Source organism: Neolamprologus multifasciatus, chromosome 1 (genome assembly GCF_963576455.1).
Source record: "Neolamprologus multifasciatus chromosome 1, fNeoMul1.2, whole genome shotgun sequence".
In the NCBI taxonomy this organism is placed as follows: Eukaryota; Metazoa; Chordata; class Actinopteri; order Cichliformes; family Cichlidae; genus Neolamprologus; species Neolamprologus multifasciatus.
This window is the reverse complement of record NC_140439.1, coordinates 30606691-30631838: the sequence shown is the minus strand read 5'-3', so window position 1 is coordinate 30631838 and position 25148 is coordinate 30606691. Positions and strand designations below refer to the sequence as shown.

The window sequence follows — 25148 nt, the reverse complement described above, 5'->3', positions numbered from 1 at the left end:
CTTTGAACATAAAGGAAATTAGAAATTTAAACACTGCAGGTAGAAAGGAACATTTAAAACTACTACTAAGTGTACAACTAAAACCTTGTTTGGTTGTGTACAGCAGATATGGTGCTTCCTTACTATCAGACTGGATAGAACGAGGTCAAAGGTAAGCGAGTAAGGGCCATATCACATTTGAACTGCAGGACTACAGTTTGTCTAGTTACATCCTGTTACCTTCTCTGAATGAGGTAGTCTTCCAAGATGTCCAGACAGCGGACCATTTGGGAGAAGATGAGCACCTTGTGCCCTCCTGCCTTCATTTTAGGCAGCAATTTGTCAATGAGGACGAGCTTCCCAGCAGACTGCACCATAGCCTGCAGGTGAAAGTCTAGGGCAGTAGGGCTGTGCACTTCCCTGAAGTCTTCTAGGATCTTTTCCTCTGCTCCTGTCATAGCAAAGACATGGGCGCATTAAAAATAAGGGACGCAGTATTGTCAAAGTTAATTATTTTATTTAAAGCCTGATTTCAATTCAATGACTGATATATAAGAGCATAATTATATGAGAAACAATGGTACTTGTGTACCATAAAAAAGCAGATTAAAGAAAGAATTTAAATTTGCTAAATTTGGCTGTTAGCTCTAGAAGGTGAGAACAAAAGTTGTTAGTTTGCAGTTATTACAGAACTTCTTTATTTAAGCTTTCAGCGCTGTCCTACCTTTGATTAGGTAGGGGTGGTTGCAACACTTTCTTAGCTCCATCATAGTGTTGACCAGGTTGGGCATATTTGCCGGGCCAGCTCCTTTAGCCAGGAAAGAAAAATTCTTCTCTAGGATGGCACGGTAGTATTTCTTCTGAATGTTGGTGAGCTCAACTTCAATGATGGTTTCCTCTTTCGGAGCCAACTTCTTCTCCACATCTTCTTTCAAACGACGCAGCATCATAGGCTTCAGGATACCCTGAAGCTTTTGCACCTGTGGGTCACAGAGACAGTTTGAACTCACCTTTGGCAGCTGCTTCTATGCTGCACTTGTTTGGGGGCTAAAAATTGTATGTTTGAAAAGGATACAACTGTAGCTGTGTTGGGTTATAACGAACAGTATTATCCAAGTCATCAAATTTCCATTTCCAAATTTAGATTTATTGCATTTAATAAGTGTATTTTAAAAGTTACAGAGCAGCAAAAAATGAAGAAATTCAATTTCTGTTCCATATCATAGACAGACACGTATCATTACACATGGAAATGTGTATTTCACAAGTATAGTGGGTGATGCAAAGAACCACTAAAAGTAGATGACATACATTATGTAAATAATCACTGGCTAGAAGTGTAACTCGGTGTTAGCTCAGCAGTTGACTGCAAAATTGTTTTCATTTCCAGCTACTGTTAAGAAATGCCACAGTGGGGAAACTATTTGCATCATTTGGTGTTAAGAAATTGTAACACATACAATTTCACTCTTAAAGCAGAAGTCGCTGAAGAGTAAAGCTGATCCAAGCACAGTATTTTATATTACAGAGACACCTTCTTCATATTATCATTATTATTGTAGCTTGCCAAAGAGATATAATCTAGGCCATCTCATATGTATGTCTAGTAATTTCTTTCCCTCATCTTATGAAGACCTACATCTCACAAATCATGAATTTGTGCTGTAGTGCAGCATCACTGTGTAGATACTATTACACTCCAAGGACTAGGCCAGCTTTACAAAGTGCTTTTTTTTATTACACACCCTGTGCAGGACTTCATTTAATATCAGTTATGCTGTGTGGAGAAAATAAGTCTCCTAACAGCACCAACAGCTTTTACTATGAAAAGGATTACACATTTCTAAATTTAGTTCCATGTGTTGAACGCTGGCTGCTCCAAATTTTTCAACTTCCACACTCCTGACATTGAGATGTTTTTAGCAGCCTTCCGTTGAACACCTCTTTGGTAACACTGACTAAAAATGAAATGCCAAACAGCAGTATGTAGCAGGAACTGCGAAACTGTCACATAGTCCAGCATTGAGCAGTGTAATACCTGTTGTTAGTTGTTATTATTCACCATGTGTTGGATGTGTGTGTTTTATGACTGTGCCCTAGTTAGAATAGGCTCCAGTTCAACAGTATCTTCACATCTGATGAGCAGTGTGTTTGAAATTTGGCTGCCCATTCATAAAAAAATTACCAACACTGAAAAGAAAGATCTCTTTTAGATTCTGCAAATATTAAGGTGCTGTGTGGAACCATAAAAGCACAACAACACAACACACATTGATGCAGTTTTTCTCTAAGGTGTATTTTTGTCATGGAGAATATTGAGACAGAATGTGCACATATCTAAGCTCACCTGCTCTTCAGTCTTAAGGTCTCCAAACTCCTGCATGAAGGTGTTTTCAGAAGGGAAGCGTGCCGGCTCCAGAAAGTGAAGCAGGCTGAAGAGCTCTTCCACTGTATTCTGGAGAGGAGTACCTGTCAGCAGGACCTTGTGTTCCTTGAAGAGGACAAGAGTTTAAATGTGAAGTGAAAATTGCTTCAATTGGTATTTCTGAATAAAATTCGGACAATGTGTAATAATTTTCTCTAAGCTCATGATTTATCTACCAGGTTCATGAGCTTGAATCCCTCTAGCAGCTTGCAGTTCTTGTTCTTGAGACGATGGGCCTCATCAATAATAACGCAGCGCCACTCTATGGCATTGAGTTCGGGACAGCCTCCAAGAATCATCTCAAATGTGGTAATAACAGCCTGAAACCTGTAGGCACCACGTATGATACGACCCTGAAGACAAAAAGGGGAGAAGTGTACATATTTCATCCGTTTAGTTAAAATATCGTATTTTATCAGCTAAAGTATGCTCAATGTGTTTTGTGATTAAAACTATTTTGTTTTCTGTTTACACAAGCTGAATCTGAAATAATGTACTGGAAAAAGTGCTATAAACAGATGCACATGAAAGGTACATAGTTCTTCTGACACAGCTTGTCCTTTTCTGTGTTGACATTAGAAACCCACATATTTGCAACCTTTTTAGCTGTTGACAGCAAACACAGGGTTTCCTTTATTTAGACTTCTCAAACATTAAAAAACATACATTATGGTTAGGAGGCTATCTACAGCATATCCAGTACACAAGCACCTGCCAGTGAGTATTTATTATTTGTTTATTTGTTTGTTTGTCTGGGGAAGCTTTGCTTTCCCCCGCCCCTCCATTTGTATCCATTGCCTTGACAACAGTCCTCAAGGGATACTCAGTTATCCAGTAACCCCCTCCCACAGCTAGCCAGCCAGCCAACAGGCTGCTGTTGAGGAGTCAGCCACTATGATATGCCTGAGCAGCGATGACAGAGATCTCCCCGTGGGGGCTGCTATGACATCACAGGCTGCCTGGGAGACAGGCTGGTGGCGGCTCCACTCTGTTCTCCTCTCGCCTTAGATTCCTCCTACGGTTCGTCAGAATACTAAAAGGTCCTAACTGCCTGCTGTGACACATCACATGGCCTGCCAACCACATAAAGCTTCTGTTCAAGGCTCACTAACTACCTAGCAGCCTACATATTGTCAGGCACGGGCCCTATTTGGATTCTTGCTATATGCATATCTTAGTATTATAAATCAGATATTTGTTGAAACGCTATCTCTCCCAGTGTGAGCAAACCCAAGCTGTTTATAGATTTATATTTTATACAGGCTGACAAAAATCAATACAGCTACGAAGTGATACCTTTTCAAGCGATTCTGAACACAGCCTTGACACAAACCTTACAAACAACTTGCACCAAGCACAGAAATCCACTGTGCTTGAACTGTTGTTTGTTCCTGTCTTACAGCAGATGAGTTTTCCTTGAAAAACATGGTGTTAAATGAGGTTGCTGCACTAGCTATAGGACTGTAAAGGGTATCTGGCGTTTGTGTTGCACACACAATCACGGTTTTCCTGGCTTTTCAATATCCGACTCCTATTGTTATAAGAAGGCCTCCTGCTTTGAAACATATCATTACACTACTCGTAGGATTTCATGTTACTGACACAGTGCTGCTGTTTTTTAAAAAGCACTGTGATTACTTTAATCAAAATGAATCACAGCCTTTCACTCTTAAAAGGTAAGCACAGCAGAATTGAGTTCTGCTTGCCTGTCTTTAAAAAGGAAAAATTAGGTATATATATATTAAAATGAACTAAAAGACCTCCAAATTCTTACATTTCTCTATGTGGTTGGTAAGAGAGACAAGCTGGGAGCCCCCCTGTGCATCCAGAGCTGATTCCTTTATAAGTCCTTAAGTCTTCTCATAGCCAAAAACAGCCAGCGTGGTGATATACAATCATATTACGGTACCTACTACACATTGGCCAAAACTATATGAAAGGATGCAAGTAATATATAGCACATTTCAGCTTCTTAAAGGGCTCCTTTCTATATTATTCTCTTTATTGTGTGACAGAATAACACTGGTACTTGTAAAATAAAAACTACTGTGCTCAAGAGCAATAAAGGTGAATTCTTGTGTTGAAGCTGTTGTACTCATTTTAAAATTTAAAATTTTCTGCGCTTGATATATTCATTTACCTGTGCATCCCTGAAATACATCTCATACTGCTGGAGCATCTGCCTGCTGACCATGCTTCCATGGTAAACGATGACATTGAGGTGGGTCCAGGTACGGAACTCCCGCTCCCAGTTGGTGATGGTGGAGAGTGGGGCAATTATGAGAAAGGGCGCTTGGATTCCAACGCGATAGATTTCTTCTAGGAAAGTGATGGACTGTATTGTTTTCCCTAGGCCCATCTCATCTGCCAGGATGCAGTTCCGTCTTAGAAAAGAAAACAGTGGATTTAGGACAAAAAGAAAGCAGGAGAAAATAAATTCCTTGCTTTGTACAAAAAGTAAAGTAGGTGGGGGAGGGGGGGGGGTGCAAATGTTTTGAATCTAAGTACTGTATGCAATTTTATCACAAACACAGAGTGGTGTATATTATGAGAAATTCTTCTCTTCTAACAATATACAAAATATGTACAGACGGCCAGGGGAATAGGTGAAAAGAGGAAAAGCAAGAAAGTGAAAGGAAAATGCAGAACTCCGGTGACAATAAAAAACAAACAAAAAACAGTGAAAACAAGATAATCAGCAGTAATAACAGTCCCAAGATATCATACAGCACACAATGGTAAATGCAACTGCCTCTGCTGCGTGGTGTACTCCAGCTAACCATTTATTCAGCTGTCCAGTGGGTGGGGGTATTATGTCTTGATGCTAATTGCAACGTGCAGATATTCCCACTGGCCTCTTAAGCAGCTCTCTACTTTTGATGAATCTCTCTGCGTAGGCATACACAAACTCCTGCATGCTCACACATAACAAAACCAATTCCCAGGGTTAATGCAAGCGCACTGACACTGTGTTCAGCAGATGTACTGTGCAGCACATCTTTTGAGATTGTAGGCGAAGAAAAGCAAATGTCGCAGCAGTATGCACCTTGACAGGAAATTTGACTACCCTCACAGGCCTAAGCAAATAATGTGAATACAGAAAAACACAAGATGGTCCCACACACACAGGATTCAAAGCAAGATAAATCATTCATTATTTATAATCCGCAATGCCAATACACCCAAAAGACCTCTTCTTGAAACACAAAATGTATGTAAAATAAATCAAATATACTACAGTATCCTGAACTGATAGACGTTTCTGTTATTAATCCAATTTGCACTGATACAAATAGAGCAAAGAAAACAACAAAAAACCTCTTTGTACAACGCTAAACAGATTAGCAACACTACATATTATATCCCCAAAAGAGACCACAGAATTGGATAAGCACATCTCTGAAGTATAAAAAACAAAATATTATTACCTTTATGAAATTAGGGCACATTACATAACCACTGCAATTTGTGATGTGTATGAAATTATGTGCCTTTATTTTTATAAAACAATGGTTCCATAATTAAATTTGATTTCACTTAAATTAAAAAGAAGTGTGTGTGGGGGGGCTCTGTGCAACATTTCACACAGTTGACTGCTGATGGTTTGAATCATATCTATGAAATAGACTCCAATTTGTTCATGTAAATGGAGAGTCCTCTTCAAACACCATAGGTTAATTATGAAGTTCCACAGAGTTACGTGCTAGGGCCAATTCCGTTTACATTATATATGCTTCACTTAGGCAATATCATGTATCATAGCATACATTTTTATTGCTTTGCAGGTAATACCCAACATTATCCATTAAGCAAGATAGCACACACCAATTAGTTAAACTGCAGGAATGCCTTTAAAGACTGGATGATTTTCAAATTTTCTGCTTCTAAAATTAGATAAAACTGAGGTTATTGTACTCGCCCCAAAAATCTTAGAAACGTGGTATCTAACCAAATGCTTACTCTGGATGTCATTACCTTGGCCTCCAGTAACACTGTGAAGAATCTTGGAGCCATTTTTGACCATTTAATGTGCATAACAAACAATACGTAGGAGTACTTTATTATATTTGTGCGCTCTCTCTAAAATTGGAATACCCAGTTTCAGAGTGATGCTGAAAAACTAGTTCATGCATTTATTACTTCTAGACTGGACTATTGTAATTCATTAATAGTAGGCCCTCCTAAAACTCTTTGAAAAGCCTTCAGCTGATCCAAAATGCTACAGCAAGAATACTAACAGGGACTTGGAAAAGAGAGCATATTTCGCTCATGCTGGCTTGGATCTTGTTAAATCATGTCAAATCTTATCAAACCAGTTTCTTTAACACGGCAATGACTTCAATGAAATGAAATGCTCTCCAAGTTTTCTATTGGGCTGTGATATTGCAACCCAATAGAGCATCTCTGGGGTGTGGCTGAGTGGGAGATTAACATCAGCTGACAACTACAAAAACTACGTGATGGCATAATTTCTGTACTGTGACACCACTTAAAAGCTATTTGGGTTTTTCACAATAGCTGCAGATTTTTTTACAGGTATGCATACTCACAGTGCTTAAAACTAACCTGTTGTACCAGTTGAAAAGAAGCCAGTTGACTCCTTCTAGCTGGTAGTCCCTGAGGCTGTTGCCATTCCTGTATTGTCTCGATTGTTCCCTCTTCTTCCACAGATTGGCAGGGGGACGCTCCTAAGTGACATATATGGCAGATAGGAAGTTAACTTTACATTTTTGATGAACACTTTTCAGTAGAACGTAAATATTACAAATGCATGACACAATTTCTTATACATAATGTTAGCATTATGACCGTACAATTGACTGGCACCCCATCCAGGGTGTACTATAGCCGAGATAGGCTAAAGGATCTGTAACTTATACAATAGTAAATTGGATGTGGAGCTAGCAGCAGTGGTCATAAGCAAAATGTTGGTTATTTGAGCAAACTGGAGAATGACAATGGTTTAGAATATATAAAAAATAAGGAAATCCAGCAGTGTGACATACATGCAATATAAAAACAAAATCTCCAGCACGCCAACCTTGCTGCATCTGCAAACCTATATGGTAACATTGCACGCAAAAAATGCCAGTGTATCTGATATATACACAGGGGTGTAGAGGTATAAAAACTGACCTATTGTTACAACCACAGGTATGCAAAGTGTGAACTATTATAGTGGACAGGGAAATAAAAGACGAAAGATAACCTGAAACTAAAACTGTCAGTCTTCATAGTACAAGTTACACGACTGATCTCTGTGTAGTCTAGTTATAAATACAACAGTTTGTTGCTCAATAAAGGGGAACTATAGAGTATGATAAAAAACAAAACCAAAAAACATTGTTCTCTTTGAAGATTAGTCTATTTCTTTTCTCCTAATTTTGACTTCAGTCTGTTCAGTACATCTTGCGAATCTTCAATAGAAAATGTTTTCCTAGTTTTACCTTTCCAATAAAAACATCAATCACTGATGTTGAAGTGACTGACAGCAGGTGTTTGTCTTTCAAGCTCGCTCATACCCCTGTGCGAGTGTTGTCTTATTTAGATCACTGTAATATGTGTGTGTACACGCACACGCACACACGCACACATGTATAAGAGTGATAAAGAAACATGGAAATACAGTGATAACTGAAGAAGGCTGGCAGGCACAACTTACCACCCTGCGTGAGTCTGGCTTGGCTGCCTGCAGCTGCTCAAACTCCTCAATCTTGCTCTGATCTACATCGTCCTTCAGCTCCCAGGTGCTGTCTTCATAAGGCAGAGAGCACCACTTTACCAGGTAGTACACCACTTCCTGTAACAAGCAGAGGAGGATTAGCACTGAAAAAGACTAGAGTGAGGCCAAGCTTTGCTTTTACAATATTAACAAAGGCTGCGAGGAAGCCCATTAGGATGGCCTTGGGCATTTCTGAGATACAAAGACATTGCTAGAGTGGAGAATCTTTTGAAAGGAACAAAACCATGAAAACCATTCAGGAACTTATACAAATACAGAACTCACGTATGTGATGAAATGAAAAAGGATTCGCTTACCTCTCTTGTATCTTTGTCCTCGCAATATGACACCTCCAGCACTCTATCTACTTCTACGTAGTCAGGGTTAAATGGCTCCTCTTCCATCTGAGCGAGACAGAAGGAAAACACAAAAGGAAATGAAAAAGATTAAATAAAGAGAATAAACCAAAGTGCCCACTCACCATCTGGAAACTGAGATAAACATTATATTGTATCAAATGAGTGAGCAAAGAGACTCAAATATATGCACGCAGATGTGTACTGAACGTGCAGTTGCATCCTAAAAGACACACCAAATTGTGGAGACACCCACACCCACTTATAGAAATGTATTCGACAAAAAGTACCCCCCCCCCCCCCCCCAAAAAAATAAAAACCAAATAATTGTGTCGACACACAAACCAGTCGCACATTCTTACATCTGCAAAGAAGAGTGCCCTCTGTGCCTGTTTCATCTTGAAGCGTTTGATCTTCTGCTGAATCCTCTTGTCCTTCTCCAGCTGCTGTTCTGTGGCCCACTCACAGTGTAGGTAGGAGCTGACACACACACACACACACACACACACGAGATCAGTAAGGTAAGGGACTCGTGCAATCACCTAAACAGCATCTGGGGGAACTGCTGAGGCCAGCAGGTGTGATCACAGATTGCAGATGTGGTCACAGTCTCTACTGGCATGCTGTTCTCAGTCATATTTGTTTAGAAATATTAAAGTGTTTTCACATTCATATTTCCATCCTCGTTATCATTTGGCTGCGAAATGATGGATGTGATCTGGCTGATGACAGATTATCTGCCACACACAAAAACAAAATTCTGGGAAGCTGAGTATGACACTTAAATCTTAATTTCCAAAACATTAAAACTGATAATTTGGTGTGTGAACACGCTAGAATTTGTATTCTTCTTTATTAACAGAAAAAACAGTAATCATAACATTGAGGACACGACAATACTAAAAGTTGTCTCATGCATGCCTGTGATGTATTGATGTTTGAAAAGTCAAAAGTTCTTAATTACGTCCTCTAGCTTTCATGTTGCCTGTGTTTCTATAGATATATCTATAGACAAAAACATATATGCCACTAACCACCCAGAAACTACACATGAATAACTTACTAGTTTTTGTATTTTACAAAAAACTCTTCCACCTCAATGACCACTCCTGGAGAGACCTAAAGAAAAAGAATGAAAAAACATAACAATGAGAAGCAATGCTTTCATTTAGTTTTAGTGCTATAATAAGGGGGGAAAAAAACATAATACAACGATACAACTCAATACATAGTCCCAAAAATCTATTAAGCTAAAAATTTGCAAGAGAAGCTTTTATCACAACTGTGCAATGGTTAAAAAATAAGGCAAAACAACAAATTAAATATTTACCTCCTTCTTAGCAATACGAGAAGACATGATTTTGTCAACAACAGCAGCATCCTCTTCACTGGGATTCTCCTACAGAGAACATGATATGGTTAATGTCAACTGATAAATTCATAACAGTCACCCCAGAGCATTACGTTGCATAAATGTCTTCATAATATGATAACAAAAACAAACACCAGATGCTCTCTTATGCTTTACACATCATAAATCCCTTTGTCAAATTTATGATTCTGCATTACATAAAAATATCCCAGAATTATCTAATTAGAAATTAGAGGACAACTAATTTTATTTTTAAGTATTAAAATGTTTCTGTGGCCCTTTCTAACTTCTGTGCTGTTGCATCTAAATCATAAAAAAGAAAAAAAAAAAAAAAAAAGGACAGTGCAGTGAGTATTATCCTTCTTTTTTAAAGCCTTACTGCAGTGGTCCTGGTTTGTACGTCACAGTGTGTTGTTGAAAAGAACAGGCTATTCAGCAGAGCAAGCAGTCCTATTGTTTTTTGTTTTGTTTTTTTACTGAGTGTGTTTGTGTTCTTTTATGGTACAAAAATAAGATCTTCCCAACAATGTTTATGTGCATTATTTCCACAAACAATTCTATTTCTTTTCAAGACAAAACTCTTAATACATGTGAAAAAGAGAGACAAGACCAAAGTGGAGAGGTTTGGTCATAGAGCAAAGCACCATGGTTGACAAAAATCAAACAGCATATCAGCACAAACACCTCATACCAACTGTTAAGAGCAAGTTGGAGGGACGATTATTTGGGCTTGTTTTAAGGCCACAGGACATGAGCACCATGCAGTCACCAAGTCGACCACAAACTCCCCTGTATACCAAAGTATTCTAGAGCCAAATGTTAGACCATCTGCCCGACAGTTAAAATCTTGGTCTAAAATGGGTAATTGTGGACCATGATCCCCAACACACCAGCAACTTTACAATACAGTAACTGGAAAAGAACCAGGTTGTTGCAGTTGCTCAGTACAGACTTTAACCCAATTCAAATACTGTGGCAGGACCTTAAGATAGCTGTGCATAAACAAATTCCCACAAACCTGATAAAACCATGCAGAAAATAAGTTACTTCAAGTTATTGCTGCTAAAGATGGTTCTACCAGCTAGTCAGTCATAGGGTGTACTGTATCTTTTTCACAAATGCAACATTCACTGATTCCAGTTAATACACTGAAGCTGTATTTTCCCATTTATGTTATAACTGAAAGAACTGAAATTAAACATGTTTCCCACAGAGTTATATGCAGAATTACTTACTACAAATAGCTGAAGAGCGGGTTCCCTGGATGCTGCAGTATTGGTTTTCTTGGCTTTGACAATAACCTTGACTTCTTCATCTGACAACCTGGTCTCCAGCTCTTCAGCATACTTCTTTCTCTTCACCTGTCGATTAGACCGCCTCTTCTAAAAAATAAATTAATTTAAAAAGATATAAGCCAAAAAAAAGGAGTAAGAAGCACATTTACACAAAAGAGAAATAATCTCAACTACTTCATTAATCAATTTTGAAACTGCAAAATAAAATTGGTAATTAATGACTGCTTCGCATGAAAATTTCCCATATGGCTCTAAGACTGAAGATTTGATCAAGACTGAGCAGATGTTGCTAACAGAATCTTGTGCATGGACTCATTTCATTCTTAACTAGTGTGCCTGTTACAAACCGGTGTTATTTATTAACAAAAGCAACAATGTAACTACTTCACATAGGTCGCCAAAGCAAGGTAATAAACTTAGCTAAAGAAAACACAAAGAAAAAAAACACTATATGATCAAGTTCATGATTGACGTATTATCAAGGCTCAGAGTGTCCTAGGGCTGTTCGATATAAATCGGATGACGATATAAAAACCAAGCTGAGCGTTGTGTACCTGGAGTCGAGTGTTTTAACCGATGCATGAAACTATGCATTTTTAGACATAGGTTGTAACGGCCGCCGTTTTCTTTGTGAGTATTTATTACACAGCGTGCTGCGGGGGAAAGCCTGTTCTAATGTTTGAGTCTAAGGTTTATTTTTTAGCACCTGAAGGCTCTTTTTTGCTTCTCATCCATAAATACTCTGCATACTTTTTCACGTGATTCAGTTTATTTTGAAAAGTCTCAACATGATCTTGAGCTTTATTGTGAAAGGTTTATGTGGAAAATAAACAAGCGGACACGCGATGGTTTTACCGTCGTTGTTGCTAACGACTGCGCATAAAACAGGCGCTTGTCCGTCCGTAGTGTGGTTATATTAAATATAAGAGAAAGAGAGAACTTTAAGAAATTAATATAGCCACTACAGTGACCATCAAAACGATGAAAAAATATTGCCATAAACAGTTTATTTTGCGACACCACGAAGCGTAAAATGAAACAATAGATGTTTTTATATTGTCATCCGATATACATCATTATATCAAACAGCCCTAGCAAAAGCACTTAACATTTATACATTTCCCTGTTCAAAATGATAATATAGAGTTTTCCATTGTGCAGGCCATTGCCCAACATAACCTATTACTGGCCTTACGTTACTAAAACCAAGTCAAAGTCCAGAAAAATATCCTTAAAATCAGAAAAAAAGTGCTCTAAAACCCAGCTTCTTTCTATTCCTTCCTGTCAAGCCTTTATAATTATCATATGCGTGGGCAGCTGCATCCTGCATCAATACACGAGCCCCTCCTAATGATAATATGTAGTTAATTAGGAATAAATGCCACTGAGCCACAGTTAATTAGGTGTGCAGCACAGTATTCCCGTGGAGATATACCCTTACATTCACAGACCCAAACTGACCAGAAGCTGGAGACTCAAACCTGCCGCATGCCACAACAATAGGAGCGAGCCCCTGAGGAGATCATGCTCCTGTTCCAGCTGGCGGCCAAGCTACTTCAACCTCTTCCACAAGATCATCATAAATGAGTCATCCACCGACTATTTTAATTAAGTCCTGGGGTGCCACTTAGCGGGCGTAATTATATCATACAACACACTGTAGTTAGTAGGGTGTCGTCCCCAGTCATTCATTCATGTCACTCATAACCTTTTGGATATCTGTCAGAACCTACTAGTGAGAAAAGCTCCACACAGACCAGAAGTGTGTTTTAAATGCTCAAGGGTAAACTCAGGTGACACCTACTTCAATTTGCCATTCTATCATTGATGCTCTGACCTAGATAAAAACCTCTGCTGTCAGTTTTCTCAATCATCAACACAGATGAGAATGTGTACTTGAGATAGCCACCCACTGTATGACCTCCATATGAACCAGAGAGTGGAGCCTTCCAGGATCAGACTAAAGCTGTTAAGTCTTCTACAATGCTCAGCAGCAGTGTGAACAGCCAGGCCGAGGACACCACTTAAGTTTTATCAGAAAGCTAACAGAAAAAGCGTCTCGTATTTCTCGTCTGCTCTCAATAACACCTGCACAAAATCTGAATAAAGTAGGGAAATAACAGTCAAATATAGCCAAGTTCCAACTTAAAATTCTAGTGTTGTCTCATATGTAAGGTTCATACTTTGGTTTGATAAACGGCAATGAAATGCACTAATTTCTCCCAGTCTCATTAGAGCCCCTGTTCCTTGTTGGCTTGTACTGTGCATGCATGTCTGCATAAGTCTGTGTATACTTTATACTGGAACTCACAGAGTCATCATCCTTCAAAGTGTGTTGAGGGGGAGGGTCATCATCCGACTCCTCTGAAGACTCGGGCTTTCGCCTTTTCTTCTTTCCAATCTTGATGACAATTTTCCTAAGAGAGAGAAAAAGACCCCATGAAAACAATGAAAAACATGTACCAAATATACAATTTTTACTCTGCTTTAGGCATATTTAGGCATACAAATGCCCTAATGGTACAATCCAGAGGCTTCTGATTAGTGTTTTCTGCCTTTTCGTGCTTGATTCTACACTGAAATTAATCCACATTTATTTTCAAAACATTGTTAAAAATCTTGTTTATCTCACAAATGTGTCCATGTCTAAAGTTCTTAAATAAGAAATGATAAAAAAATATATATATCTACCCAATAAACTTGTTCAAGTGTATGAAGTCCTGCTAAACATTCTACAATCTGTTTATCATGTATCATATCAGTATAAATATTCTACATGGGCAATTTGGCTTGTTCATTGTTTTTGACAATTCTTCGTATAAAGATGCACTTGCATAAACGTTATGGAGTATATTAATGCAAAGTGAATGCATTTTTAAGAGCTCATCACAGAAAGCAAAAACACTTCAAAAGAAGTGACATTTATTTCAGAAGAAACAGGGTTATTTTGAACTAAATCTACAGTGAGACATTTTAACAGCTTTTAAGTGGGTGGATAAGGAACTACTTCTAACAAAAAGGCTATCATTAATGGCTTCTAAGAGAAGGATGGAAAGACAACCAAAACATATACATTGAAAAAGAAAAGCATTTGCTGCATTGGATTCTGAAAGGAATAAATGCAGTTAAATGTAAAACTCCAACATACATATAACAACAGCAGTGGAACGATTGTAGAGAATGGCTGCACGTATTAACATGCTCACAATGGACGCTGCCTCAGTTTATACAGAGAGGAATTTGGTGCTTTGCTAAAGCTCCTCCTTAAATGGAAGATTCACACCAACGTCATTCGATGCTAATTTGGTAAATATTTTTTTCCTCTTTAAAATACCATTCCTAGTTTGACCTTGGTCTAATATACATTTATAGTACCAGAGCTCCAGATATCTTCAGCATCTCAGCAAATATCACTAAACTGCAGAATGACTATATGCAAGCTTTTAATTTTTTGCCAGCATTTCATATTCTAATCCCCTCTCCTCTCTTTCAGTCACATATCATTTCTGTGACCTTTCTCCATATATTCTCTAACCACATATGCAGACACTTCCCATCTTCCACTTCTCCACATGCATAATCTCTTGCTAGCCGCAAGTGGTAAATCTTTGGCTTGGTGTGATATTGATAGAAAATATATATATATCTTCTTCCCTATAAGCTTTCAAACATGTTAAGAGTGTGAGAGGAAAAATATGTGCAACTAGGACAGCAAAGAAACAAACTGTCAAGATAGCAACTTCAATATTTAAAACCACTAATTTTGTTGTTTCCAATTTATCATTTTATCCCCCTTACTCCTCCAAAATATGCTATGTCCAATCACAAAAGGGCATGAGTGAGGCATTCCCTTCTTTATTCTTATTCCAGCAACATGTTAAATTTAACCGAGGGATAACCACAGCACAGCAAACCAACTGCATTTTGTATATATTGTTTTGTATATATTTTTGTATATATTTGTAAGTGTGCATAAATATCCTTATAACCCTTTTTTTTTCATAGTTAAAATAAAGTAAAAACAAACAAAATAAAATTCCTCGAAAACATATTTTTGACACCTTTTCACGCATTTCACTTTTAATGTCAAAAGATTAATCATCTGAAGCTTATCTACATGGAAAAATACTTGAAGCAACATAGGAATTAGTGGTCTGATAGACTAGATACATTTCAGGTGATACAAACACTCATCCACATACCTATTAAAATATCTGACTGTGTAAGGTAGAAAATAACAGACTTCCAGCAATACTGAAGAGCTGTCCCCTCAGCTGTCATCCCTGTCCCCCCACCCCACCCCTCTCTGGATGATATTACATCTCACAAATCCTCTTGACAATGACACTTTATGGTTGCCATGCAACATGCCCTTGGGAGTGTATTTGGCTATGTGGGTGTTAAATCTTCCTCATGACATCACTTCCTGTGAAAACAACACCAGTACATGGTTACTAACACTACGAATGGCTAAGATATATGCCAAGTCAGAGTGACACAGTGGAAGAAAAAAGAAAGTTTCCAGCTCTGACGCCAAGAAAAGAAGACAAAAACCTAAATGAAACAACACAAAAACAATACTGATAATAATGATAATAATAAAGTAGCTAAATGGGACTGAACACAATGTTTATCGTTGACTAAATAAAAGCTGGCTGTGATATGGGTCTTGCTGAATAGCAGTGTCACATCACCATTTAGCAGCTTGGCAACTAACAGCACATAACAGGGCTAAAGCATCTCTCTGACCCCCATATGGGAAAACTTGAACTGTGAAGCAAGATACTTGAGGACTCTAGAAACATCAATTGAGCCAGACAGTGAAGACAGAAAATACGGATGTCGGTGTGATACATTTGTATCGACATCTGCTGCATGTGTGCATGGCATTTACGAGAGTCACGTGATTTACATAGATGCCATCGTAATGAAAAATAGATTCTACACTTGCACACACAAAAAACAAAACCCACATCTTAGTGATGGTAACATCCTGTTCCACCGCTTATGTGGCTGATACACAGGACCACCCAAAGATTTACTAACATCAGTACTAATGCACACTCTCCCTTTGACTGGATAGCCTTCCCACAAGCTGAAATATGGTAACTCAAATGACAGGGAATAAACTCAGACTTTGAAGTCAACCCCGTACTGACAAAAAGTGGTACAAAAGCAGACTCTTCTGGGTACTAGTTAGTTCTCCCTGATGTAAAGAACTTTAAAAGATCAGCATGAAAACCACTGAATTACAAAAATTCTATCCATTCTCCTAAGTATTCAAAATGCCTAACAGCCTGACCAGGTAAAGAGACAGCTGTAAAAAGAGGGGTTTTTTTATATTGAAGGAAAATGCCAAATTTATCAGAAAGTGAACACAAGAAGAAACTGTCTGCAACAAAGTCTCTGGGGCATGTGTTAAACAAATAATTACCTTATAATACCAACAGTCAACTCTATATTGATGCAATTTCCCATATTGAATTTTATCAATTGGGTCAAAACCATTTCAAATTATTAAATTTGTTCGCACTGATGTTTTCCAATCTTGAGCAAAACAAATGACCTTCAGACCAACCCTTCGAAACATTATTCAATGAATAGTTTGTCCATTAAAACTAACTGATATCAGAAGGTGACTTCATAACTTTGGCAACCATGTCATGTTTCTTGACACGCGTTAACCTCTATGGTTGCAGAGCACACCACTTCTACTCATTTTTGTTTCCTATATTTGTACTTTATGGTGCATTTCCACCCAGAGTTGCTGGGTGGAAATGTTTGTTCCTGATAAAGATTCTAAATTTTACAAGGCCATGTTCAAGACATAATCCTACATCTTTAATTTGACTACAGTTGCCCCTGATCTGACATTACTCTGTATCACTGATGATAGGCTATCACAAGCTTTTTCCTGAGAGTAATAATCTAGTTGCTCGGCTTTCTTGGCTGCTTTTCCCCCATTGTGCCAAATAACCCCATCCCTTGTCCCCCAGTGTTGTCCTGTCCTACTTGGCATATCGCCAGTGAGAGTGCATGAGTGAGGGTTTGATTTTAATAGAATCAAGATCTGATGGTGCTTTGCCAGCCAAAACTGCAATGAGGCATTTCAGAATGTCGGAGGAACAGTATTCACCTATTAGATAGCCTACCTCAGAAAATTATGATTTTGAGTGAACGAATTATACTCAAAAATGCCGTTAAGTATGCTGCGTGTTTGTGTGCGTTTCTTATCCTGAGGGGCTTATTGACACAGCACTGCAGGTCGTTCTCAGGAAATCCCCCTTCTTATGAATGGAAGGCTATAATCTCAGTACCACATAGCAAACAACTGGAAACAGTAGCAGCAGCAGCGCTATCAAGCACCCTCTAAAACACAAATACTATATCAGCGCAGAGCACATGGCCTCATGGGATTTCTGCTTTATACAGCAAACATTTTTTTTTTTAAATTAAAAACGGGTAGTAGCCTCTTTCTCTTCCACACAAACACACGCGCGCACACACACACACACACACACACACACACACACACACACACATATAAGAACATCTGAGTTTGCATTAAGACATGCACAGACCCCCAGAATGTTTATATATCACATGCCTGCACATGTGAACACGCACAAAAATGCACCCTGCAAGGGATTAACTAGGAAAACAATAAAAAAAAAAAAATAAAAAAAACAGCTTTAGCTTTCCCTAATGAAAAAAGTGAGGGAGAAGAGATTAGACAGCTAGCAGGCAAGCATTGAAATATGAACAGCTATACGCTGCAGCACATACACTAGACTTAAACCTCCATTTTCTATCATGTAATTGATCTCACAAGCACCATTTTGTTTGATATTTTCCTACTACCCTGCTGCTTTGTAGTATCAGCATATTTATAACATGCCTGCTCACAGGAAGCATTGGATGCACAGCTTTGAGCATGCTGATTGAACCAAATTTATATTAGGAAAAAAAATGTAAAGAGGAGGGGGAGGGTGGAACAAAAAGAGCAGCACACTGCTTTCATCTGATAATTATTTGAGGGTATTTTTCAGCAGGTAGGCTGCACGAAAAGCACATTCCAGCCTACAGAGAGCCGTGATCGGTCAAGCCTATCCAGTAAAATAACCACCTCCTCTCCTTAGAGTAGATAATGTTGGTTAATATTTAAATTCATAAAATTCTGGCTGAAAAGCGGAAAAAAAAATCTATCAGTGCCCTAGTCCTGTTTATTAAGTTTAGGTGTATTTACACAATATTAAAAACAGGATAGGATGCAGGATGCAGGTCCTATGGTGACCCTGAAAAAGGCATCCTGCCCACAACATCTTTTAGGGTCAGTCCATCATGTCATGCTGAAAGCAAGTAAAGCTTTTATAATTAAAAATGAATTATTTTACAATGATGGGTTAACTCACTAATCTGTTTTACTATTACAGTCTGTCATTTCCAAAGCATACCACAAGCAATTTTATGTATGATATTAAGGTATGATATATCTTTGAGGCACAAATACGTGCTTAAGTTTTAACTTTTGATTAAAACAAAAACAAAAACACCACAAACGAGTGAATCTGAAGATTCAACATAAACACCTGTAGTACTAACAGTTGAAATGATTCCCCAGGGTTATTGCACCTTATAGCAGCAAAGCATAAGAGCTTCCACGATGATGTGTCTGATTTGCCTAAATGCTGTGGGATCTAATGGTCTATGTTTAAGCTTTGATAAATATTCAGCAGTCGTAGTGATTAAAGTCAATTTAATTATTAAGACGGTTATAAACCAAGTTGAAAATTAGTCTCTATAATTCCCCAATAGCTGATTTTAATGTATCACCTCTTGTTTTGCCAAAGTAGGACATCAGTTAGGACTTTAGTGCTGGAAAATTCTTGTTGGGCTATAGTTTCATTAAAAATCCCCAGATAAGAAGAGTCATTTGATACTGAAGCATATTAGCCAAGACAAAGATAACAAATATGTAACATTTATTCTCCGGTTTGATTTTTCTTGGATATCTGTCATGTCCACCTGTCACAGCGGCTGTTGCATCCATATTTTAATCAGCTGCATTAATTTATTTATTCTCATCAGACAGGCAGATTTTCCATACGATTGTATGACCCCCCAATGTGCTTTCCAAGCATCTGGTGAGCAAACTATCCACGTAATCCAGAGGACACTTATTAGGCATTAAACAGAATGGATTCTCCAAGAAACATTGGTAGTGATGACAGTATAGTGGTCTCAGAGAAACAGAGCCTTAAGTATACTGACAATTAGGGTAATGGTCTTATCGTGGGATCCAATTCCCTGCTTAAAGAACAGTCAGACGATGCGATGGAAGAGTGAGCACATACTCAAACAGCACCAAATACACACAACCTCCAGCTTTCTGAACACAGCCAAGCACACACCCTCAACAGAGCAGAGCCTGAATTAATGACTTTAGCGGAAGGTTAGTACCTCTGCAGTCGGTATACATTAATATTTTATGTGGAGATCCTTGGTGGTGCATGCATATAAACAGGACTCTCTCCACTATGAATACAGAAAAGACGCTTCGTGTTATAGTCTCAATCACCGCAGTCTTCATCACAAGTGCAACAGATCTACCCCTCACTGTACATATATAAACATATTCCAACTGCATCTCTGTGGAGCAAAAATAGAAACTGTGAATCTTCTTCACAAAAAAAGAAAGAACTAGTAAACAGACTATGCATAATACAGCATATCTATAATTAATTGTGTACTCTTGAATGTATGCAAATGTGTGTAGAATTGGGCTTTTATTGCCAGACCAAGAGTCAACCCAAAATCCATTTCATCTATGATATGGGTAACTAGACTTCAATTCAGCTGTAACTACCCAAGTAGTTGAATGACAAGAAGATCATGACAGGTATGTCACATAAGGGCAAGAGGCCAAGGCACAGTCAGAAATACAGCCATTCATAGCCTTAATGCAAGAACACTATTATGGATAGGCCCTGTGAAGTAGTTCTACAAGTCCATAGTCAAAATGTACAATACAAAAATGAAAATAAACACTGTAACTGTTAGAACAGTGCCAGTCACTTCAGTCTTTTATAGCTGGTATGTTTGTTCTGTTAGCCTTGAAAGTTTTCTCCTTTCTGTCTTTCATCAACAAGTAGTCACTCCCTGTGCATTTGCAATAATACATTTACTTCATTACTGTTTAGAAAAAAGTTAAGTCAAAAAGTGGGTGTTGAAAATGGCATTTATGACAAAATCAGGCCATCCAATAGGTTTTAGTTTTTATGTTTATGATTAGAGTGCTGCGAGACTGTGGCGGATCATGTTTTGACTTCGTTATTCAAGGTCTACACCTGCCTGTCTCAGTTAAACTGGACTTGCTGGATTTAGGTGAATGCACATTCTATTCCTGTGTCTTTGTTTATATCAACATGGCCATCAAGAGTCACAGTTATTTTGGTTTTTGAGTCTTCAAGCAGCATCATTAACTGGAGCTCTTGAAAAAGATCCTCTCCAATTTGTCTGTTCTTTATTTGCTAATTAGCAAAGTAAAAGCTCCATTAGCCTCAAGATTTTCTTAGCTATGAATCTTCACACCTCAGAGGAAACATTCACACACTCCTACAAACCTCTTGTCATATACAGACAGCTATACGTCACTGCCGTGTTCGCACCAAAGTCTTTTGCATTTTAACAGCTTAACATATTTAAGAGCAATTTTAATAGCTTAAATAGCTTAAATCACAAAATATGATTAATTAAGGCATAGTAATGTCATGTAATGTTTAGCAAAATATAAAGCAAAGCAGTCAAACTAATTTGAAATGTTGTGCACTTTATAAATTTCTCAGTATGGTCATTCTAGTCAGATGACCGGTCCATCATCTGACCTGAATACACTTCATTTTTCAAAATGGCTGGAATACATGAAGAAATGGGTGCTATAAAATGTGGTCCATATCACTGACTGTATTTTGGTCTGACTGTTTTTTTGTTTTTTAAAACAACATTTACCCCAGGTATGGTTGCTAGGGTTACTTAGCTCATTAGCTTATAACAACAATGACTTATCTGTGACACATTTAAATGACAGACTGCAAACACACTGTTAGCTGTCCTTTAAAGCCATCAAGTCTTAGACTGCACTTGATTACATACTGATGGTTTTAAGAACTGTCTCAACGGATGCAAGGTGGTTAGAAGAGTAAAAGATCTGGGTGTGCACTCTCTAACCGATATGAGTGAAGCTTCCTGATCTTAAAAGTCAAAGATAAATAACAAGTTCAAACAACGCTTTCATTTTAAGATCACACCTTAGCTTGTTCAGAAATTCAATCACATCCACAAACCTCATGGAGCTCATCATGGAGCTAAGACATGACTTAATGTGAACACCAACAGACACCTACCTCCAACTAAACCTGAAAGTGTAGGCAGACTGTATCACAATGACTGATGCCTCCATCATCTCACTGTTCTCCCAAACATTAGCACTTCCACAACTTTGTCATTATCACACACAGGACATGTGAAATTCATTATGTGCTACAGCTTTTCTCCCTCAGCATACCTCATCTAATTATTAACCAAGGCCGCAACCAACCAGATATTCAGTTTGACCATTTCCAGCCACTCTCACGCTAGGTCTCAAATGTGGGTGCTGCTTTAAAACCAATAGCGATTTTTTTTCTAGCTGTACAATGTGATATATTTAAACATTCCCCCATTCCTTCAGTTCCCTGCCTCTGCATTCACATCTGCACCAGCTGATATCTTAACAGGCTGCGCTGGGTGTGGCTTAGAGCTACATACTGCTCATAGCAGTTAAAAATGGGGGGATGGGAGACAGATTAAGGTATCTTTACATCAGCACTACTCACCAAAACATACTAAGAAGCACTGTCCTGCATGTAAATGGAGTCTTTGTGTGCTCCTCCCATGTCTATGCTGATGACTGAGCCTGGTTTATTGTTATGGCGTGCAGTAAAGTCTGTTGAACTTTGAGCTTCCATCTTGGCAACCACAGGCAGAAAATAAATGTAAAAATGTACCAATAAAAATCAACCGATACACAAGAACCGAAAATCAGTCAAATGCTGCTGCTTTATTGATGCAAATAGCAAGCAGACATTACCTTAAGTCAGAAAAAGACAAAGTACATGTATAGTAACATTAATTCAAGTTTAAACTTACTGAGCTGTGACTTGGGAACTTGAAGAAAATATTTTTTTCCCCTATTGAACATTGCTCTTTTTAAACTGGCTCTTGAATCAAACATTTAGAACAATCATCATAAATATGTAATAGTTTCAAACTCTAAACCATCCCTTTAAATTCCTGTTAGAAAAGTGGATGTGGATGAAGTGAAGTGAAGAGCCTCAACATAAACTTGACTTTTACTGAACGCAAGCTATGCGTTTCACCATTTTCCAGTAGTGACAAAATAGTGATCAATAATGTTAACATGTTTTTCACTACATAATCTATAGAAAATACAATAGCTGACATAAGCTTTCCAATATGTAAGATTTGGTCCTGTAACTTTTCATTTTATATGAATCTCTGTCTCAATGTATTGTTTATCCTATTTACATATTAATGTGGTGTATATTGTTGCTATACAATTATTTAAAAATCCTAATTTGAATTCTGAAACGCTGAAGCTACAATTTCTTTGTCTTTTGTATATTAAGTATAATGACAGATAGTTAATCAGTGGCACATGTTACTTGCTCATACGGGCTCATGAAATGCCGCTGTTACTTAAGCATGAGTTGAGTTAAAAGAAATGAGATCAAAGCAATGCTTAGTGGATTATTTTTTGCCAAAGCAACAGTGCACTGCAGCAGTTTATAGCTGAGCATTTATGGTTTTGACTACATACCCGATCTTGGCCTTCTGCTTGGTCTTGGAGGAGGGTATAATACAAGCTTTCCTGCAGGCCTTCTCCTTGGACCGTGCCTTCCCATTTCCTTTGTGCTCATGATCACGGTGGGCTTTGTACTGCGAAGAAGAGCTGGGGAAGCTCTCTGGGCTCATAACCCTTGGGATGTTTTTCTCCCCTCTTTGCCGAGCCTTTGCAATAGCCTCTGATATTATCCTATTTGCCTTCTCCTGCTTGTCCTGTGGAGTTGAATCCATCTGATGATGTGTCCTCCGTGGAACCCTCTTCTCTGATGAGGAGCTGGATGAAGATGAAGAGGAAGATGAAGAGGATGATGACGAGGATGAGCTGCTCTTCATTGGGGGACTGAGGACCCGTATCTGGCTTCCGGGACCATTAGCGTTCTTTCGAGGCTATGGTCAAAGAGAAAAATAAACAGAAACATAGTGAGCATGGTACTGTAAAAGGTGTGTGATGTCATCTAGTCTTCGAAACAAAAAGCTGCACCTTAGAAAAATCTAGCGATGCAAAGATCTTTAAAAAGAAAAAGCTTAATAACAAAAATAATGTCCAAATGCTAGCTTCAAAACACTGACTCACAAAAAATAAATAAAAAATACAAAACAGGAAAAAAAACCCCAAAACATCAGCCTTAATTTACATAATGCATATAACAGATTACAAAGCCAATGAGGTACAATGTTGATGTACTGATACAGCCTGCAGCCATTTACAGGTTATGCATTTCTACTTATATAGGTGTGTTGTCACTAGGTTTGTTAACAAACAATTTTTTTAAAAAAAGAAAAAAAAAAGATATTGTTCAAAACATCTTCCTGTTTTGTAACACCATAAGCATTTATTTAAAAAAAAAAAAAAAAAAACAAGCCATTAATACCACTACTTGTATTTATAGCTGCATTCAGCATGTGGATCCACTATAGTCACACAGCTCAGCTAACGCAATCGAATTATTGTTTCCTTCACAGAATATCGTGGAAGCACAGTGTGATGCCATTTTACTGTACAGTAAGCAGCTGAATGTAATAAATATGAAACGAGGTCTAAAACAAGGAAGAAACTAAATGTTAAAATCCAGCCTTCTATGAATTCGCAACATACTAGGGTGCATTTGTGTGACGGATGAAAATATCACTCATTCAGAAAAAAGGAACCTTCTCAAGGCTGTGTGAAGCACTCCGGCAGCAGAGCTTGTTGCTGTCCCCATCTCAAAAGCTGGGGGTGGGGGGTGGACCTGCCATGCTCTGCATGATGCCCATTTTAACTCTACTCTACTAGTAGACACTGAGCTTGATGAAAGGCCAATGTTTCCTCCAAGAATTCATTTAGATCAAGGGCAGACGACCCTCTGTCTGAACTCTGAAACCATGTGACATCAAAAGTCAAATGAAATTCTTTTGGCTCAAGTAAGCTAAGTGAGCTTCAAACGGAGGGTTAAACACTGGTTCAATGTAGCAGGTCACAGTGAGCCTCGCAGACATAAATAATCTAGCCTGCCTGATACATGATAATATGTGCATAATAGATGGCGTGACTGCGGTTATGACTACACAAGCACCCTGTGGTGGGCTTTAAGCCCAGCAGAGAGGGAACCCATAAATGGATGACCTAATCTAAAAATGTGTTGCGTATGCCTACATGGCCCAGGCGCGGCTGGTTGCTTTTTTTCCACACTGCTAGCTAAATAAAGAGAATTAGCTTGAACCTCACTGACAAAGTGGGGGAGGGAACTGACTAACTAGCAATTCATTTGGAAGAAGTGGGGAGAAAAAAAATACACACAAAAGCTGCATTATGATTTTCACGTGTGCCACGCCGCTGAGGCTATTAGGAGGAAATTTACCAGATCATGCTGGAATGTTCTCATTTAAGTTATTGGTGAAAAGAAAGAAAATAGAGAGAGAGAGAGAGACAGAGGGAGGAGTAGAAAGTAATGTTTAAGAGCGGAAGAACATGAACGCACATGAAAGACGTAGGAAAGGGGAAGACTAAATATGAAAACAGGTTTCTATCAGAAAGGCAGCGCAAGGGAGAGAGAGAGAAAAGATAAAATGCACCAAAAGTGAGAGCACTGCAGCTGTGTAATACATCTATAAATAA

The 25148-nt window shown here is 38.3% G+C and overlaps 1 protein-coding gene across 7 annotated transcripts in view; it reads right to left on the bottom strand.

Moving 5' to 3' along the window:
- chd9 (chromodomain helicase DNA binding protein 9) overlaps positions 1-25148 on the bottom strand; it is a 73232-nt gene that overhangs the window by 18582 nt on the left and 29502 nt on the right. For 6 of the 7 annotated variants that reach the window (XM_085147709.1, XM_085147931.1, XM_085147771.1 and 3 more), the window contains 14 exons: positions 23028-23440; positions 13461-13566; positions 11090-11236; positions 9813-9881; positions 9546-9601; positions 8845-8962; positions 8444-8530; positions 8067-8204; positions 6971-7092; positions 4545-4788; positions 2581-2757; positions 2327-2470; positions 704-959; positions 220-430 (listed from right to left, as the gene is read on the bottom strand). In XM_085147709.1, the coding sequence (XP_085003835.1) occupies positions 220-430; positions 704-959; positions 2327-2470; positions 2581-2757; positions 4545-4788; positions 6971-7092; positions 8067-8204; positions 8444-8530; positions 8845-8962; positions 9546-9601; positions 9813-9881; positions 11090-11236; positions 13461-13566; positions 23028-23440 (2288 nt within the window). The remainder of the gene's footprint in view (positions 1-219; positions 431-703; positions 960-2326; positions 2471-2580; positions 2758-4544; positions 4789-6970; positions 7093-8066; positions 8205-8443; positions 8531-8844; positions 8963-9545; positions 9602-9812; positions 9882-11089; positions 11237-13460; positions 13567-23027; positions 23441-25148) is intronic. The other variant, XM_085147851.1, reaches the window with a different exon arrangement.